The following is an 18,726-nucleotide window of genomic DNA, read 5'->3' as shown; positions in this document are numbered from 1 at the left end:
TTTTAAATGGGAATAATGAAAAACTGGGAAATAAGATGTCACCTAAGAGCTATTAAAATGGTTTTTCAACGCCAAGTTTCCAAAAATTGCCAGCCTTACAACCTCTACAACACCTCATGATACTCAGCATTACTAAAACCTTACTCCCAGCTCCAGATAACTAGTGAATGCTGAGACTTCGGTGTCGTCACTGCAGTCACCGGGAAGGGGTGAAAAAAAATAATCAGCTCTTCAGAGCTGAAAAGCATGAGGCCCAAAGCCCTGAATATATTTGTGTTTTAATAGTTATGATGTTGGTTAACCTCATGACGGGGAAAGTCTTTATGCCCGCACAGAGCTAATCACATCACGGCAGGACCTCATCTGGCTGAACCGAACCCTGCAAATGTCAGGAAAGCTTTAGTTGCTCAACTCACCCCCGCACTGGCACATCCTTGGGACGAGTCACACCTGTGGAAAGGTCAAACCCCAGCCCTGCAGTTAGATTACTTTGACTCACCTTCCAAATCTCCCCATTTTTTCTCCTGTGACTCATGTCATGAATCATTTATCAGGGAACAAATAGAGCCTGCTGGGTCACACTAAAGGTTACGGCTTGATAGTTAGCAGGAGCATTCAGAATGTTGCATCCCTCCAAATGTGAGATGTTTGGACCCGTTCTGTGCTTCCTTACACCCAGTAAGGTGCAGCCGGCTGCGCTTTGCACATCGGGTCTAAGCAAGTGATGCCCAGGGGTGCTGCAAACGTGCCCGAGAGAAAACTGGCTTTAATCAGAGGATGCTCACCCGCGCTCTCCTCAAGCGCTGCCCCTCATGGGGGACAGGAGCTGGCCTCTGCCAGCGAGGAAGCAAGATGCCAGCGTGGCTGGAAAGGAAAAGGGTGGCACGAAGGGGCTGAGGGGGGCTTACCTGCAGCGCCAGCCACAGCAAAGGCGGAGGGAGGGGGGGGGCAAAGCAACCAAGTCCCCCTCAGAGCGCGCTCTGACAGCACCTTCTCGGCGCTGCGGGGCCCTGCCGGAGCCGTGGCTCTGGGGTTTTCTGGCTCTGGGGCGGTGCGCGCCGCGGGACTCCGGCTTCCCCTCCTCGCACCGCCTCTGCTGCCTCATTTCCTGCAGCTCAGGCTGAGGAGGAAGCTTTGCTGCCGGGCTTCTCTCTGCTCCCCTCCTGCCCGGCCCCACGGAACTGCGTCCCGCCCTTCGAGATGCCGGTGAGAGGGCTTCGCGCCCGGCGCTTGGCCAACCCCCGGTGGCGGGAGGCCAGGGCTGGAGGCGGCGGGGGGGCAGGCCGGGCGGGAGGGGAGTGAGCCTAGGCTGGGGGAAAGGGGCTGCAGGGAGCCACGGTGAGAGCAGGGGATTGATGTTTATGGGAGGCCGCTGCAAGGCCACCGCCCTCCTCTTCCTGCCAGGCATCCACCCGCAGTCGGGAGGGTGGCAGCCCCCGGCTCCAGGAGGAAGAGGGTGGTAAAAGCTGTGCTTTGCTCTGGTTTTGTTCATATCACCTTTCTCTGGTTGAAATAAACTGCTTTTCTGCATCCCCCCCTCTCCCTGCAAAACCTCGGCTGTGAGGAGGTGAAGGCAGCGCAGGGGCCTGGCGCGGCACAGTGGGAATGTCAGGGAAATGCTTAAACATTAACTCACCAGTTCTTAAAAATCGGTTTCCCGGGAGGAGTCTGTCATATGCGGAAGGGATTATTTTTCTTTTTACTTAGACCGATTTTAGAGTGGCACAGAAGTCTTTCTTTGTGTGGGTATGTGTTAAGCCTGGCTTTATTATTATCTTATTAGCTAAACATGGAAATAAAATACAGTCTTTTCTAATGACCAACTAACTTTCAATGAACTGTGCAGTGCCCCAGAACTTAGGCAGGAGAGCAGGGCTGTTGCCCCCTGGCACTGTGCAGAACAGGGTTAGGCAGCCTGGGGATGAAGCAACACCTGCAGACCAATTTTATCCTGTCTCCCACCACCACCAAGTGTAAATGGTGCCAGTGATGACGCTTTCACGGTCTTCACCAGAATGGCACTGAGATCTGGGCCTAATTAGAAAACAGCGATTGTTTGTGCGAGGAAAATTTGCTGGAAGGTTCGCTAATGAACTAGGCTCTGACTCCTGTTTGTTGAAGATACAGGGGACACGACACAGAAATGTCTATTTTCAGTACCGTTAATAAGCAACCATCCCCCCTGTCTGTAGGCCTACCACTCAACTTTAATGGACTCCGACACCAAGCTAGTTGGGAACATGGCACTGTTACCCATCAGAAGCCAGTTCAAAGGCCCAGCACCTCGGGAAAGTAAGTTTATAATAATCTCTGAGAACCTGCTCATCATCAACTCATGGTTTGCTCCAAGCCAGCCCTAGCAAGAGTCACGAGAGGAGTCACAGGTTGGAAACGGAGTGCTTTGCAGTTTATAGAGGAGAAAAAAAAGTTTAAGTTGTGCAAATCATAGAAGACAATTATGCACAGATAAATATGCACTGTGCTCCAGCTAAATCAGTTGTTTTATTAATTAAAACCTACGGTTACTATTTTGGTGCTTCCTCTTGGGTCTCACTGTGCTCTTCAGTAGATTTTGAGGAGGATGTGGTGATGTAAATGTCAGAGGAAGTGGAGCACTGCAGAGAACTTAGGCTTTGGGTCTGCAGCTGAAGACACTCGGCTGCTCTGAAGGACAAGGAGTAGGACAGCCAGCACTGCAGGGTAGGGGGCTTCAGAAACTGAGATGAAGTTCTGGGCATCCCAACTGAGTCCACAGGCAGCCTGGGACACGTTCCCCTTCAGCACGTGAAGTAGCACTTCCTGGGCATGTTATTCCCTGATAGTGTAGCAGTTCAGTTTGAGAAAGGAAATGTAAAGCAAATGTTTCTGGATTTAAGCAGTCTTGGATGGTAGCAAAAGCAGGTGAAAGTCACGAGTATGCTTGTCACTATGTGTTTTGCTCACCTTCCATTTTTTTGAAGAGGACAAGTAAGTTTATCTGGTTGTGGTCATGGCCTTTCTCCAAAACATTTTTCAAACATTTTTGTGTCCTGAGAAGACTTTTATGTTGTTAAATCAACTGGAGAAAAGAGGGGAACTGCTGAATTGCTGCCTTTTGTGAAGTGAGAAATCATGGGGGGAGGAGAACAGAGTTAAAGCCTCTGCTCCAAGTAGGAAGCTTAAATGTTACGGCCTGAGATCAGCAGTGTTTCACACAGCAACAACTGTTTTCTGTTACATAGTGCTGTCTTCTGCTTTTTGTAAATACAAAGGTTTTGCTTTTGCAATAATCCTTATTCATGTATTTCAGTGAGTAAAAGTTACAATGAAATGTAGTATAATGGGGCACTGTTTAACTCTGTATTTCTTTTTTGTTAGCTAAGGACACAGATATTATAGATGAAGCCATCTACTACTTCAAAGCTAATGTTTTCTTCAAAAATTATGAAATTAAGGTAATTTTTTGAGATACTGTGAATATAGTAGTTCTTTGGAGAGTTGATGCTGTGAATACAAATTTATTTTCAATGAAATAATTCTACTAGATAACAAAATCTCCCCTTCCTAACACTTAATTTTTAAAGTTGGGTAAATGTCATTAATTGAAAGTCCTTCTCTTGTGGGGAAATTGTAGGCCAAAATGGCTTGAATTTATTCCTGTTTCAAACTTTTATCAGTTCTGTAAAGTCTCATAATCTAAGAGTGGCTGGGCTCTGTGCTTGCTCTTGGTTTGCAGAATGAGGCTGACAGAACGCTGATCTACGTAACCCTCTACATTTCTGAGTGCTTGAAAAAGCTGCAAAAGGTAAGAAAAGTGAATTTCTGTGCAGGAGGGAAACTGAGTCTGTTCTGGGGATTGTACTCAGGGAGGGGTTTGCTGATAACTCTCCTCCCAGTGGCATAAATAATCCTGTTCACCCCAGTCCCTGCTGTCAGAGCCACAGATACTCCAGGGCTGTGGATCTCTGAAGATACATTGTGTTGCTGTTCTTGATGAGTTTTAAGGTGTTACAGATTGGTAAAATATTTGGGTCTAATGCTCCATCAGCTTTTGTTTATAACTTTTAATCCATGTTTGCCTGGTTCTTCCAGTGTAATTCCAAAGGCCAAGGAGAGAAAGAAATGTACACACTAGGAATCACTAACTTCCCAATCCCCGGGGAGCCTGGCTTTCCACTTAATGCCATTTATGCCAAACCTGCCAACAAGCAGGAGGAAGGTAAGGCTAATTCAGGACCTCTGAAGGCTTCCTTGGGCTCCTGCTTTACTAACTGCATTTTTGTGACCGCAATTAGAAAAATTACTGTTAAAACTGAATCTTCTAAATCTTCAGTTCTGTCTTCTGAGGGCAGCAGAAGCTGGATTTTCTAACCTTGCAGGCCCAGTGACCCCTCTGGATCCATAGATCCAACAGAACAAATTAACAGGTGTCTGAGTCTGCTTTTGCATCAACAAAATCTAAACTCTGTAATGGCGCCCAAGCCAACTGCTGCATTGGCAGAATGGGAAGCCCACAATAATGAGCAAAGATAGCTGAGAAAAGAAAACAGTTTGGATGATCCTTTTTGCTGGTACAAATATAAACATCCCAGTATCACTGTAAATTGAGCAAACCAACTCAGCCAGCCAATTAAGCAGTGATATCTGATGCTTCCTTGTTAAATTCAGTTTGACATGGTGCTGCTTCGGTTTACACTGTTTTTTCCTGGGCTGTTTCAGAGGTGATGAGGGCCTACCTGCAGCAGCTGAGGCAAGAAACTGGTCTTCGCCTTTGTGAAAAAGTGTTTGATCCTCAAAGTGACAAGCCTAGTAAGGTAAGAGTTTAGTGTGATCATCACAGATATAATGAGAGGCTTGATGTGTTTTTTCAGAAACGTGTGGAGAGAAGTGAGATGGTGGGGTGAGGGATCAGGTGTGGGTGACTTTGGCACAAGCTTCCCTGGTTTTATAAGGCTTGTGAAATAGCAGGCTGCAAGTTATCAGTAAATTTAATCTGTAATGTGGTAAGACAGTGAATACCAATTTGTGTTACTTTAAAAAGCAGGTCAGTAATAAGTGGTGTCTGGTTCAACTCTTCAAAGTATTGCATATCTGCTGTTGGCTAGGTTTCCAAATGGAAATTCACAGGCATGAGAGATGCTGTTTATCATCTTAGGAGGTTCTGATTTCATAGCTTCTTTGAAGTAGACCGTTTTGCCTCATATCCAGGTTAAAAAAAACAGCTAATCAATGAATGAATTGCCTCCCGACTGTTCATATGTTTCATGTGCAAATGTGACTGCATTTAATATTGAAATTACTTAGGCTAATTTAGTTTCAAAGACATAGCTTTCTGATGCTTCCCTTGTTTATAATTATATTTTAATAAACAGTAAAAAAATAATAGAAATAAGAGAAGGTAGAATTTGATTTGGAGTCCTATATTATAAATTCATTGGGCCCATTCCTGTCCTCTTGTTCAGCTAAATCTCAGTAGAAACCAGTGTGGAAAACTGTATGTGCAAAAGTGGAGCCTTAATATTAGTTATTTGTCAGAGGTTGAATACTTTGAAGTCACTATTTTGTTTATTGCATGGTAACTTCTTTTGCATATTTATGACTTTGTACTTCCTTCTGCAGTGGTGGATCTGCTTTGTGAAGAGACAGTTCATGAACAAGAGTCTGTCAGGTCCTGGGCAGTGAAGAGGCAAAGCAGCAACAATATTAAACATTTCCACAGCAAGGTGTTTAGGTATTTTGCCTTTGTTTTGGATACGTTTTGTACCAAGGAAGAACTAAGTGCTTATGAAGAAAAAAATAATAAAAAAAACCCCAAGAAAACCACCACAAACAAGTCAATGAGGGATAGAGGGAGGGAAAGCAAAAAGATAATTTGGGTAAGCAAATATTATTAAGCTGGTGTTTAATAAGTGATTTCTAACATGCTGTTTCAGATGGAAGCTGCTTTATTATCAGTGGCTACAGCTACAGGGCTTGTATTTAAGAGAAGAAATGGATCTGTCTGTGGGGCAGGGAGAGCTGTGTAATTGCGCTACTGGCTAGAGTGTCAGTATTCTATGTCCATGAAAAACATACCTCTCACTCTGTGTTGTCGAGTGCAGTGATTTTTACCTTGTTTTCAATAAACTTAGCTTGTAATTAATGTGGTAACTACTTTATGTCTCACACATAGCCTTCAAAGAAATCAGATGGTTTGTTTTTTTTTTTTGTGAAAAGACCATTATTGTGTAATGGTAATCAGCAGGAAGTGAATCATTCCCACTGAAAATGGGATTAATACAGGGGCTGCAGTTAGCAGTAATGTACCTGGTTGTTTAGCAGGTCTGCTTTTGCAGAGCAGTGCTCCACTGTACTAAAATACCTTCACAGGGCAACGCAGGCACCATTACATACAGCTTAATCTGAGGCTGCTTTTGTGATGGCAGGTTCAGCCAAACACAACCATCAACCACAACTGGTAAAAACTGTGACCGATTTGATCAGCGAGATGGCTTCTTGAAGAACCACAAATCCAAGTTTGGTTTATTCCAATTTTTGCCTTTCCTTCATGGCAATACTTGTTTCGTTGTCACCATACAGCGCCAACACGCTTTTAATGTTACTTGATCTGAAGTCAAGTAGTTTTGCTGCTCGTGTTTTGTCTGTTGAGAGGTGTATTTGTCTCCAGACAGCCGTGATGGTGTGTTCAAACTGAAAGCTCCAACTGATGCGATTTGTAGTAGTAGTAATGACAGGATAGCCACATTTTGCATTCTTTTTATAATAAAGGGGAGAAAAAAACCAGTATGATTCAGCTCTCCTATCAGCATATGCCTTGTAGTTAATAGTGACCCTCGTGAGGGGTTTCCCCTGGCTGTGGCCCAGAAGAAATTTAGGCTTTAAAGGGTCTTTCTCCTCAGTTACCTGTATTTATAGGCAGGAGCGTTGTTATCTCTGAGACCTGTCGCGTTTAGCCGCCGCAACCAGCAGATAATAAAGCATCAGGAGAAAAAGGACCAGACTGAGGTGCTGCGCAGACACAGGGAGTGCGTGACTCTTCCATAAAACGACACTAAAGCGAAAAGTGACCCCTCTCCGACACGCTGAAGAGCTGCCTCACTCCTCCCGCAGCACCGCCCGCCACCCCTACCGCGCAGGCGCGGGGCTGCCGGGGGCCTGAAGCGGCGCGCAGCAGGCGCGGGGCTGCCCTCCCGCGCGCCTGTCGGGCCGCGCGCCCGCCGTGGAGGCACTGTCGCGGGCGCCTGCAGGCGGCGGCGCGCGAGGCCCCCTCGGTGGCGCCATTTTGGAGTGCCGGCGGGCGGCGGCGGCGTTGTCCTATTCTTTGCCGTTTGTCCCTTTCGCTCCGCGCCTTTCCGCTGCCAGCATGAGTGTGGTGGAGCACGTACGAGAGATGGCGTCCGCGGGGCTCCACTCTAACGTGCGGCTCCTCAGCGGGCTTCTCCTCACCATGAGCGGCAATAACCCGTGAGTGGCCCTCCCGCGAGAGGGCGCGCCGGGTGCCTGCGGCCTGACAGGACCGGCGGGACTGAGGGAGAGGCCGCCGGTGGTGCTGAGGGAAAGGCTCGGCGGGACCTCGCAGGGTGGTGGGGGGTGTTTTACGAGTAGAGAATGAGGTAGGCTCGCTTTCAGAGCAGTCCCGCTGGGCTCTGTGGTGCGGCCCCCGGGCTCCTGTCCCCGGCCCTGCAGGGGCTAAAGCCCGGCTCTGTTAGTGCGCCTCTGCATGAGCAGCGCAGCCTGTACCCTTTGGGGTTACATGGTACAACACGAGCGTCCTGGTAGAGGTGGAGTGATTTTTCTCCTTCCAAGGGTGCCCTGTGTAGGTCACAGTTCTTCCCCTGACTCAAGTGATTCACTTTATCTTTCAGGATTTCCCCGTTAGGTATCATTTTACATTTTGGATGTGTTTTGAGGAACCGACTGAAGCCAAAATCCCCGTCTGAAACCCTAACTCTTCCAACACTTCTTGCAAGCATACTGGAAGTGTTATAGAGTTTGTAAAATGTAGGAACGTGGATTAGGAACAGAATAGCTGTACAGGGAGGTGGGTTGCCTTGTAAACTTGAGTCCATTCAAAGAAAATGTGCTTTAATGGACGTTGGTGACCTGTGGTTTGTTATGGTCATGATGGGGGCTGCTCTGTTACGGAAAGGAGGAGCAGCTAAATGTGAGATTTTCTCACTGATAAGGTGTCAGGAGCGGCTATTACCTTTGTTTGTATACAGATAAAAGAAATTGGCAAGATAATACTTTTGTGAGGAGATTGTACCTGTTACTCAAGGGCCCTTCCATAAGAAGCAGCAACAGTTGGAAGTTGAAGCCGGATAAAAGAAAGCTACAAATTCGTTGGGTCTGTAAGGCTTTTTTTTTCTTATGCACTTAGGTGATCTCAGCCTTTCTGTTTGCATTTCTTCTAGGGAACTGTTTTCACCATCTCAGAAATACCAGCTCCTTGTATATCACGCAGACTCTCTCTTCCATGATAAAGAATATAGAAATGCTGTAAGTAAGTATACAATGGCCTTGCAGCAGAAAAAAGCATTAAGTAAAACTTCAAAAGTAAGACCTTCTACTGGGAATGCTGCATCAACTCCCCAGAGCCAGGTATTTAAAAATTGACTAATATGCTGCATAAAATATCACCTTCCCCTTACAGTTAGCATTGCTGACTCAATATGATAACATTAGATTGTGAATTTATCATGTCAAATAAACCTGACATTTAAGGATGATTAGTTTTGAAAATATCAGAGTGATGTTTTCTAATGCAAAACTTGATATCACCTCGAACATGAGATTTTTCTCTATATGTAGTTCATGCTTTTCATTTGAAGACAGGAGCAATACCAGCTAGCAGTAGGTTGCATTGTTAACTTTGTTGCATTAGATTTTTTTCAACATGGTGCAAGCATTTAATGAGGAAACCTTATTTGGGCTTTTTACTTGACTAAAACAGCATTGTACTTCAAAGTTTGATTTTTATTTCAGTGTTTACCATCTGAAATTGAAGTGAAATATAAAATGGCCGAATGTTATACAATGCTGAAGCAAGATAAAGATGCAATTGCTATTCTTGATGGGATTCCTTCCAGACAGAGGACCCCAAAGGTGAGCTCTGACAGACTTCTGTCACAACTCCTTGGTCAGCATATCTTGAATATATAGGCCAATATCTGGTCAAAACCAACGTAGCCTATAGGTATGATATCATTGTGTCTTGATATTTGCTTTTGTATTAGTTAAATGTTGTTTGGAAACACTTCCTAATGTTTAAATTGGCTTAGTTTATTTGGCCTCTTTAAAATCGGACAAATTTTGTATTGCCTCTGTTAGAAAGAATTCAAAAAAAGTGAAAAGAGTTAAATATTTGTGTGCATCTTTATTGTCTGAATTACCCAGTTAACTCTTTAGTATTGCACATGGCAAGTACAGAGTTTTGCTTTTGTAAAAGGATGAAGAAACACTTTTTTTTTTAATTCTAAAAGTTTGTAAAGTATTTGGATATCTATACATAAGGCTTTGAATTTGTATCATCCATTTGATAGTTCTTCTTTGCATGTTATCATGAATAGTTTTCACAGGGGAAAGGATAATGGCTGGTCTTAACAAAAGCATCTACCACGAGGAAAAATTGTGAATGCAAACAGCTGAGTTGCTGCAAGTTAGTAAGTGATTGCCATATACCTGACTGAATAATTTTCTGCAGTTCTGAGTCAAACATGTAAATGTGAGAGCCAAAGCAGTTGTTTAAATTAATGTACTTTGCCTGGTTCTAACCACAAAGTGGAGTCCTAGTCTCTGTGGAAGAGCTGTGCATCACTGGAAAGGCATGTTGTCGCCTGCTAGAGCTGAAGAAGAGACTTGTAGCCTCATTGTCTCACAAGGTTAACTCTTCTGTGGTGTTTTCACTATTAGCCAGTTAACATAACTTGCTAAATTGTGATTGCTTAGACTGAACAAGTGTTTTAATATATTCTTGAACCCAGAATGTGTATGCAATGGCACTTCATGTCTGATTGTGTAGTTTGAGCAACGTAAGATCCTTGACAGGCTGAAGACTTCGGCAAGTAGAAGGAATGCCTGTGCTCCACCTTTTAAAATATTCTCATCCTTTTTAATAACAGTTTAGATAATATTAAATATTTAGATCCCATTGTGGCCTGCAGTGCCAAATACGTTGAGTCTCTGCTTGCTGCCTCTGGTATGCTGTAAGGGCTTAAAAGATTAACACATCAGGTCAATCAGCTGTGTTTCATGTTAACAGTATACCTGTATTGTGCTAACAGTGTATATTGCTGAGACTCTAGTAACATCAAAATATTCTGTTTGAAGATCAACTTACAGAACAGAAAAAGAAGAAAAGATTGAGAAAAGTGCAAACTTTTTACCTATACATGCTAGTAAAATAAAATAGTGTAGCAGAAACCAGCTACTTGTCTTGTGTAGAGCTTAAATAATTTCTTTTATCAGTCATGACTTCATTCAGAAGCAAAATGGAAACTTTCTCTGCCTTCCTAAGCCAGTTCTCTTAAAGACTTCCACTGATCGAGATAACTGAAAGAAGGTTGATGTAATAGATGTACAGGCCCTTCTTGTCTTTTGACTTTGTATATGCAAAACACTGAGATTTCAAGATGCACTGTGCAAATACAAAAGAGTGTAAATTTTATCTTTGGACTGAGAAACAAGCAACAATTTTAAACTGTATGGTATGTTACAGTGTTCTCAGAAGAAGAGCAGGTAATTTTGTCTTCTGCCTAGAGTGGGAGGGAGATGTGCTTGAAGACAAAGTTGTGACCTTTTCTAAGTGAGGATTTCTCCTTTCTCATACTTGACTCTACCAACATTTCTATTGTTTGTAGATCAATATGATGTTGGCAAATCTATACAAGAAAGCAGGTCAAGAACGCTCATCTGTTACGAGCTACAAAGAAGTACTGAGACAGTGCCCTTTAGCACTTGATGCTATACTAGGTAGGTGTCTTCACACTGTTAGGATTTCAGTATTAAACAGTATTATAATTTGAATTATGCTCGGGACTAGGTAACTGTCTTGCTTTGGCATGTAATATGTAATGCTTATGTTACGCAAATTCTAAAAAGGATTGTAACAGGCTGCTTGTTTGTGCTTGTCAAGGGATAGAGTTTCTGGTCTTCAGACGATTAATTTGTGTTAAAAGCAGTTTATGTTGGCTGAAATTGGTGTATATACCATTCTGTATAGGCTTGCTCTCGCTGTCGGTGAAAGGTGCAGAAGTGGCCTCTATGACCATCAACGTAATTCAGAGTATTCCTAACTTGGATTGGCTTTCCGTGTGGATCAAGGCATATGCTTTTGTGCATACTGGAGATAACACAAGAGCCATAAATACCATTTGGTAAGAGTTCAAAAAGCACGACGTAATAATATATTTATATATAATTATATTTTAAATGGAATTATATAAATAACCGGCATTTTTTTTCCTCTTACAGCTCTTTAGAGAAAAAGTCGCTGCTGAGGGATAATGTAGACTTACTGGGGAGCTTAGCAGACCTCTATTTCAGAGCTGGAGATAATAAAAACTCTATTCTAAAATTTGAACAAGCACAAATGCTGGATCCTTACCTGATAAAAGGTGAGTAAATCCTCAAAGTTTACCTACTGTAATGATCTGATGAGTAGCATTAGAGTAGCAGCTACATGCAGTCAGCATGCAGCAGAATATTGCAATTTACATTCAGAAGCTGTGTATCATGAACAGTTACTGGTGGTTGCACAGTTTAAAGAGGAGGTTTGTGGGTTTGGTTGTGTTTTTTCTTGTGAATGAACTTTCCGTTTTTCGATGATCAATCTTCAAATGTTTCTCTTTAGGAATGGATGTATATGGTTACTTATTGGCACGTGAAGGTCGACTAGAGGATGTGGAGAACTTGGGCTGCCGTCTCTTCAATATTTCTGATCAACATGCAGAACCCTGGGTGGTATCTGGGTAAGTTTTCTTTCTTACCTCAACTCTTGATATGCTGCATGCAGTGGAAAACAGTTGATGTGGTAGATTACAGTTGATAGAGTGCAATCGGCTTTTTTGTTCAGGTGCTTTTCTATCCTATCTGTTTTGTTCTTGGGGTAACTTAAATTAGCTATATACCAAAAATAACCATTAGCTATAACCAAAAAATAACTGTTTTGGTTGTTTTCTGTATGTTTAAACCTATTAGAGTTACTACACCTGTACAATAACAACGATTATATTAAATAGCTGTAGCAATTAATATTCATACTGCTTTTTTTTTAAACTCCTGAAGAGTTTTTTTCCTGAACATGCATTCTTAACTTCAAGAAGTTCAACAGTTGCCTGTAATTTCTATTTTCTTTTTTTTCCTTTTTTTTCTTTCTGCTTTTAAACCTCTGTGAATGTGCACAGGCACCACTGGCAGTACGTTTACAATCCCTCTTGTCTTTCCATAGGTGTCATAGTTTCTACAGTAAACGATACTCTCGTGCCTTATATTTAGGAGCCAAAGCTATCCAGCTTAATAGTAACAGTGTTCAAGCTCTGCTGCTGAAAGGAGCTGCTCTTAGGAATATGGGCCGAGTACAGGAAGCAATTATACACTTCCGTGAAGCAATACGTCTTGCACCTTGCAGGCTGGATTGCTATGAAGGTGAGTGAAGGGAAGCTACTCACATGTATAGTTTTGCTTTGCTGTGAAGGTTGGTGTCACAATGATTAGGCAAGGGAATAGACAGGAATTCTTTTCTCCTGCTGACTTTCTAGTAAGTGAATTATTATCACCCGCTCTGCTAGAAGCAGTCAGATAGGGCATACTAGAGAATGCATGTATTTGTAAGAATGATTTTCAAAAAGAGCTTTTTTTTTTTTGCTTTGTTTAATCTGGATATAAACAGACTTGGGTGTTTTGAGCAGATCACTTTTGGGTGATGATGTTAACCATATGTTTAGTTCCACTGGAAGCTTTGTTTTGTCATGCTTTCATCATATTTATTTAAATCTTGTTGATCTCAACAGCAGCTTCAAGTAAATTATGAAGAGTCCAGGCGAAGTATTAATACCTTGGTATTGGAATTAGACAAAAATCTCAGGTGTACTTAGTTTTAGGGGTTTTTTTTATTTTTAGTACCTGCCCATAAATAATTGACTTCATCATTTTTATCTGTAGAATGGATATGGTGAAATGTAGGCTTGTGGAAAATACACAAAAGAATTGTATGAGGTGCACTAAACCTTGCACCAGTTTGTAACATGGTGATGTATTCTAGGGACTATTTTCTTAGGATTCCTTGGCTCTCAGGTTTTTTTCAGTGGTACTTGTCTGTCTTCTGTGCAATTATTCGTTAAATAAAACCAAACTGATTATGCTGTAATACTCAGCAGTGAAATTTTGGGTTGTTTTTTACTTCTTCGTTTATTCAAAATGGAGAGTGTTAATCTGATTCTCGTGGCTGCTCCAGTTCCATATCTCGTGCTTTGTGGTGGGCACAGTGCTGTAGATTCTCTGCTAAAGTGAAAAGCATGCATTTAGAAGCACTGTAATACAGTTTTATATTTGCTTGAATAATTTTGTTTCTCTTGCAATCAAGGAAGAAACGTGTAAACTGTCACAATTTAGTCTTGTGTCAGATGTTGGTCCTGGGAGACAGTTGTCCATCTCCTACCTTTGTCTTAGTTTCCCTGTTAGAACTCTGTGCCATTTGAATATTTGTTTCCTTATCTGCAAGTTTCTTTGATATGTTCTAATAAATGTTGGGTATAGAGTCACTTTCTCAATTGCAATTTGTGTTTGCTTATTGGAGTGTCAGTTGTTCAGAGTCTGAGTGCTACTAAAGTGCAACTGATGGAGGAGGGTTGAGTGTCTGTAGTGCTCACTCAAAACCTGAAATGTTTTCCTTTTTGTATCATCAGGTCTCATTGAATGTTACCTGGCATCCAACAGTATCCGTGAAGCTATGGTTATGGCAAATAATGTGTATAAAACCCTGGGAGCCAATGCACAGACACTCACTCTGTTAGCAACAGTCTGTCTCGAGGACCCAGTCACACAGGAAAAAGCAAAAACATTACTGGACAAAGCACTAACTCAAAGACCTGATTACATTAAAGCTGTGGTAAAGAAAGCAGAACTTCTTAGTAAGTTCCTTTTTTTTATTCTCCATGTCGATTTAGTTAAAGCATACTGTTTTACATGGAAGAGTGTTCTACAGCCTTACTGATGTGAGAAATGTAACAGTGATGTTACAGCCCAGGGATTTATCAGTTCTGAAGGAAAAAATCACAGGTATGAATTGTATCTAGCAACTGATATTACAGCAGCGCTTAAAACAATTGCAAACAAAATTTTTTTACTTCAAAGTATATGTAATTGTGAGTTGTAGCAGTTATTGCAACAAAAAGCCATTGCTCAGAGTTCATCTTGCAAGAATTACATCACTGCTCTCCCCCACGCTGACAGTTCTGAAGGCAGAAGTAGTCTTGTGGTGGCTCTTTGTTTACACTCTGACTTTTTATAGATGTATCTAAACTATTAATTAAAACTGTAGTTTTACATATAAACAGGTAGAGAACAGAAGTATGAAGATGGAATTGCTTTGCTGAGGAATGCACTGGCTAATCAGAGTGACTGTGTTCTGCACCGAATACTGGGAGACTTTCTTGTAGCTGTCAACGAATATCAGGAAGCGATGGACCAGTACAGTATTGCCCTGAGGTAAAGCAGAGACTCTGGGATTGCAGGATATTTCTAAGAACCAATAATCAACTTGACTAAGTAAAAAGTTGAGCCGCTAATTAATTAGGACATGCATCAGAGGTAGCTTTATATCATTCCTCCTTAAAACAAGCAAAAAACATTACAAATGACATCTTGTAAATTAATTACTTGGTCAATAAGGCTTTGAACTGAGAAGTGCAAAATTTATGGACTGCATTAATGCTAAACATGTCACTAGGCATGTGATTCCTTGCCCAGGAAAGGATTAAGGCATGGATTTATTTATAGTTATTAATTATATAGTCAGGCACCTTAAGATCCATTCCTTAGACTAGAAGGTGCTATATAAAAATGAGCTATTAAGTAAATTTAAATCGTGTGATTCAATTTAACATAACCTAAATGTTATTTTAGGATGTGACCATGTTTTGATTTCAGCAAGTTAAATTTGCCTTAAATCTAGCACATTATGTCTACTATAAACTTCTATAGCTTAAATGGGTCAGCTGGTTTTTGCTTGCATATAATATATTTAGTCATAGTAATTTAAATTTTTACTGCTTTCACGTTACTTTATAATTACTGTTGTCAGGAAGAGTTGACTGAGTTTTCTGGAAGAGTGTGATGTTTAAATAAGCACATTCTTGAGGATCAAAATTGTTTTATATAAAGATGTAATACTCAGCGTTACATCAGTGTTATGGTCAGCCTGAGGTGACGTTGAATCATCTACTAAATTGAACTTCTTGATGATGTTAAACAGGAAGTGCAGGCAACAAGATGAGATTTTTAAAAAAAATTTTATTTTTTCTTTACAATGATGTCAAATATAAGGGAAAAAAAAAAAAGTTTTAGGACAATGCTTTCCTCTCTTGATTCTTTCCTCAGCTTGGATCCAAATGATCAGAAGTCACTAGAAGGAATGCAGAAAATGGAGAAAGAGGAAAGTCCAACAGATGCAACCCAGGAAGAAGATGTGGATGATATGGAGGGAAGTGGAGAAGAGGGGGACTTGGAAGGCAGTGACAGTGAAGCAGCTCAGTGGGCAGATCAAGAACAGTGGTTTGGCATGCAGTAATGGCCCCTCATCCTGCTGCTTGTTTTGGCACTTGAACATACCACTAGGGCCATTCTTTGAAGAACATAAACTATGATTTTTGCAGTAACAAAAGGACTTCTTTTTATTTTTTTTTTTTAAATAGACTCTGAAACCATTTAATAGTTCTATGCATCTCAATGCCGTGAAGATTCTTGATGCTGCTTATTTATTAAGTGTAAGGGACTAACTGTATTGGAGGTTGTTTGCAACTTTCATTTCAAAAAATTCCTGCTAAAACTAAAAGCATTAGAATCTGAAATGTGTAATAAGCCTGTTGTTTATGATGAAAACAATATCTAAATTCTGTCCAGGGCTAGGTGTGCTTGATCGATTTGTAAATATAGTGGTTTGTACTCCTTTGTGGAAAAGGTCTTCCTCTCTTGTTTGTATGCTAGCGTTGGAGCTCACGCTCCTGTTGAAGTCTGAAGGAGTTGCTTGGCTATGGCTGAAAGCAGCACTTTTCTCTTGCTGTGTTTGTTGAATTAATTTGTCTTTTTATAAGACATTACATGTGCTGTAAAGGAGAAGTTTGGTACGCTGGGCAACTTTGACCTCTGAACACTTTTGTAGCTGACTGATTTCTATGTGTACAGAATTGAGCCAGTGTTGGAGAATTACAGTCATTTCATCAATCCCTACTAAACCCTGTAATCACTTAAAGTCTGTACATGAACATTTATTTTTAAATGCAGTTTAGTCTTATTTCAGTATGTTACTAAAAGGTTTTACAGCGGTGACTCAAAGCACTTCACATTCTGTATACAGCACTGACATTTAAAATGATATAAAAAGAATTCATGCCTCTTCACTTGCATTGCTGTAGAACTGTTAAATTATGCAAATACACATATTGTCTTGTTTTTGCCATGTTTATATACTTCAGTTTTTTTGTTAGGTAATACTTGAATTCACATGTTTTCCCTCACCTTTTGAAGGAAAGCTGTGTTGCTTCACCTACAAATTCTCAACATGAGTGTTTCAAGGGTGAGCTGCTTTGTGTAATCTAGAAACTGTTTCAGTTCTGTGGGCTTGATGTGTGGGAGGAGGAATTACTTCTTGCTCTTATTTTTCTTACAGTTCTGATTTACTAAAATATGTATTTTTATCTTTATATTAGCAATTTAATTCCTTTTGTATGTATTCTCTTACCACAGGTATGCTGGAGCACACAGACTTTTTTTACAAAGCTAAAAGCCAGTTCTGAGTATCAGTTGGAGGAAAAATGGCTGTTTGATGCAAATACAAGACATGGAAAACAAGCTTCCCCCTAGATGCAGATGTATAATGCATATCAGGGTAAAATATCTCTCCATCTGTGATGTGCATTATATCAACTAAAGAAATGCCCAACAGAAAGAATTGGCAGATTACTTCTTTTATAGTCTATTTTGGAAATGTTTTAGTATGTCACATCTTACAAAGGAGGAGTCTAATAGTTGATCCATTTAAGAAAAGAAAACAGCTGGATATCTGTTCTCTCTGGAATTTTGTGGGCTTTAGACTTTCCAAAATATCAAATTCAATTACGGTTATTTGAAGACTATATGGGAAGAACAGAAAAGCATGTGCTGCTGTCTTGGTGATTGAGTTGGCGTAAGCTGTTCCTGCTCCTTCATTAAACAAATACACCAAATGGCTGTATTTCAGTTAGAGCAAACATTGTGTTAGTGGCATTCTGGTGGATGAAGAATCTGTATGCCATTGCGGTGTGGTGCAGTGAATAGATTTCAGCTCACTGCATGTCTTTCATAACAGAAAGAAATACACATTTACAAGCAACTTCAAATCATCCCTTCTTTTTAAAACAAATTGATTTGTTTTCTCCTCACACTTGCACATTCATCAGATTGTATTCTGCATCTGAAAGTTGGGTCGCTTCGTTAGCTTTCTAGTTGTATTCCAAACCTTTGTTGTGGATGAAAAAGAAAAAAGGAGTTCTTGGTGTTATTAAACTACAGAAAGGATGCATTTAATTTTGATGAGAGAAGTACATGAGGTATGTGATGTATATTTTGCAAGCTGCTCGGTCATTTTATTCTAATGATTCCTTTAAATAGGTCGTTAATTGCAGATGGAAACCACTGGCCTTATGCATTTCTCTGAAACATTTACATAGAACAGGAAATCAGAGAACCACAGTGTTACTAAAACCATTCTGTAGTATGTAGATAATCTGATAATCTCTCCTTTTAGAGCAGACAGGGAACCTAAAACTACTTCAAGATGAGTGTGCTGTAAAGAAAACATCGGTGTGTTTATGTGTGGCTGTAGCAAACAACTCCAGGTACATCTAAGAACACCTTAAGATAGCTGTCAAAATAGAGTTGTATCTTTGCTGCTTTTTTTTTCTGATAACTTGGCTTGTTATTGAAAGTGAAAAGTTCAGTCAGTTCCTGCAAATAATACCTCTGTGAGTACCTGATGTTCTGGGGTTATATATCCTGTGTCTAGTCTGCTAATAGTTGTACAGCAAGTGAGTAAGGAACTTTAGAAAGCCATACATGTCGAGTGCATTTGAGGCTGTATAGATAGATATATTTAGCACTAGCTTCAGAATTCTAGAGGGATTCTTCTTGCCTATTAATGAGCCTTCATTAGCGCTCTAATTTTAGAATGTGATCTCTGGTTTTGCAGAGATCTTGTGCTCTCAAATTCAGTTACTGTTATTCTAGTTCAGGGAATGTAACAATTAGCCCATAATAAGCAGCTGACCTCATTCCATCCCTTAATCATGCTCTGTGCACCCTAGAAAAAAATATTGTAAAGATGAAAAACTGAAGTTCAGACTGTTGAATCCATGATGTAAGCTCCCCAAAGTGAAGCAATTTCTAGGTGAGGCAAGAAAGCTGTTGCCATCCAGTTGTATTTTAGAGCATTGGCGTGTCTGCAAGCGCTGGTGTCTGGGGCTGGGTCAGGATGGAGTGCCCGTGTTGGCTTGA

General features: G+C 41.0%; 2 protein-coding genes across 3 annotated transcripts; both read left to right on the top strand.

Moving 5' to 3' along the window:
- The first annotated feature begins 1,056 nt into the window (after nt 1–1,056).
- Nucleotides 1,057–6,139, top strand: ARPC3 (actin related protein 2/3 complex subunit 3). Its single transcript, XM_074921047.1, has 7 exons — nt 1,057–1,206; nt 2,193–2,292; nt 3,358–3,434; nt 3,716–3,784; nt 4,072–4,198; nt 4,699–4,793; nt 5,599–6,139. Exons 1-7 carry the CDS (start codon nt 1,201–1,203, stop codon nt 5,659–5,661), a joined length of 537 nt encoding a protein of 178 aa, XP_074777148.1. The 5' UTR covers nt 1,057–1,200; the 3' UTR covers nt 5,662–6,139.
- Nucleotides 6,140–7,260: 1,121 nt separating this feature from the next.
- ANAPC7 (anaphase promoting complex subunit 7) lies at nt 7,261–16,654 on the top strand. 2 transcript variants are annotated; one of them, XM_074920934.1, is made up of 11 exons: nt 7,261–7,443; nt 8,394–8,580; nt 8,965–9,084; nt 10,839–10,950; nt 11,201–11,354; nt 11,452–11,594; nt 11,831–11,948; nt 12,428–12,624; nt 13,884–14,108; nt 14,535–14,685; nt 15,577–16,654. In XM_074920934.1, the coding sequence occupies exons 1-11, from the start codon at nt 7,343–7,345 to the stop codon at nt 15,764–15,766; spliced, it is 1,698 nt and encodes a 565-aa protein (XP_074777035.1). In that variant the 5' UTR covers nt 7,261–7,342; the 3' UTR covers nt 15,767–16,654. The 2 variants fall into 2 exon arrangements, with proteins under 2 accessions (XP_074777035.1, XP_074777036.1); XM_074920935.1 differs by lacking the exon at nt 13,884–14,108.
- Nucleotides 16,655–18,726: the final 2,072 nt, after the last annotated feature.

The sequence above is a fragment of the Athene noctua genome, chromosome 17 (assembly GCF_965140245.1).
Source record: "Athene noctua chromosome 17, bAthNoc1.hap1.1, whole genome shotgun sequence".
NCBI classification, from domain to species: domain Eukaryota; kingdom Metazoa; phylum Chordata; class Aves; order Strigiformes; family Strigidae; genus Athene; species Athene noctua.
The sequence above is the reverse complement of the archived record's forward strand: the minus strand, read 5'-3'. Positions and strand labels throughout refer to the sequence as shown.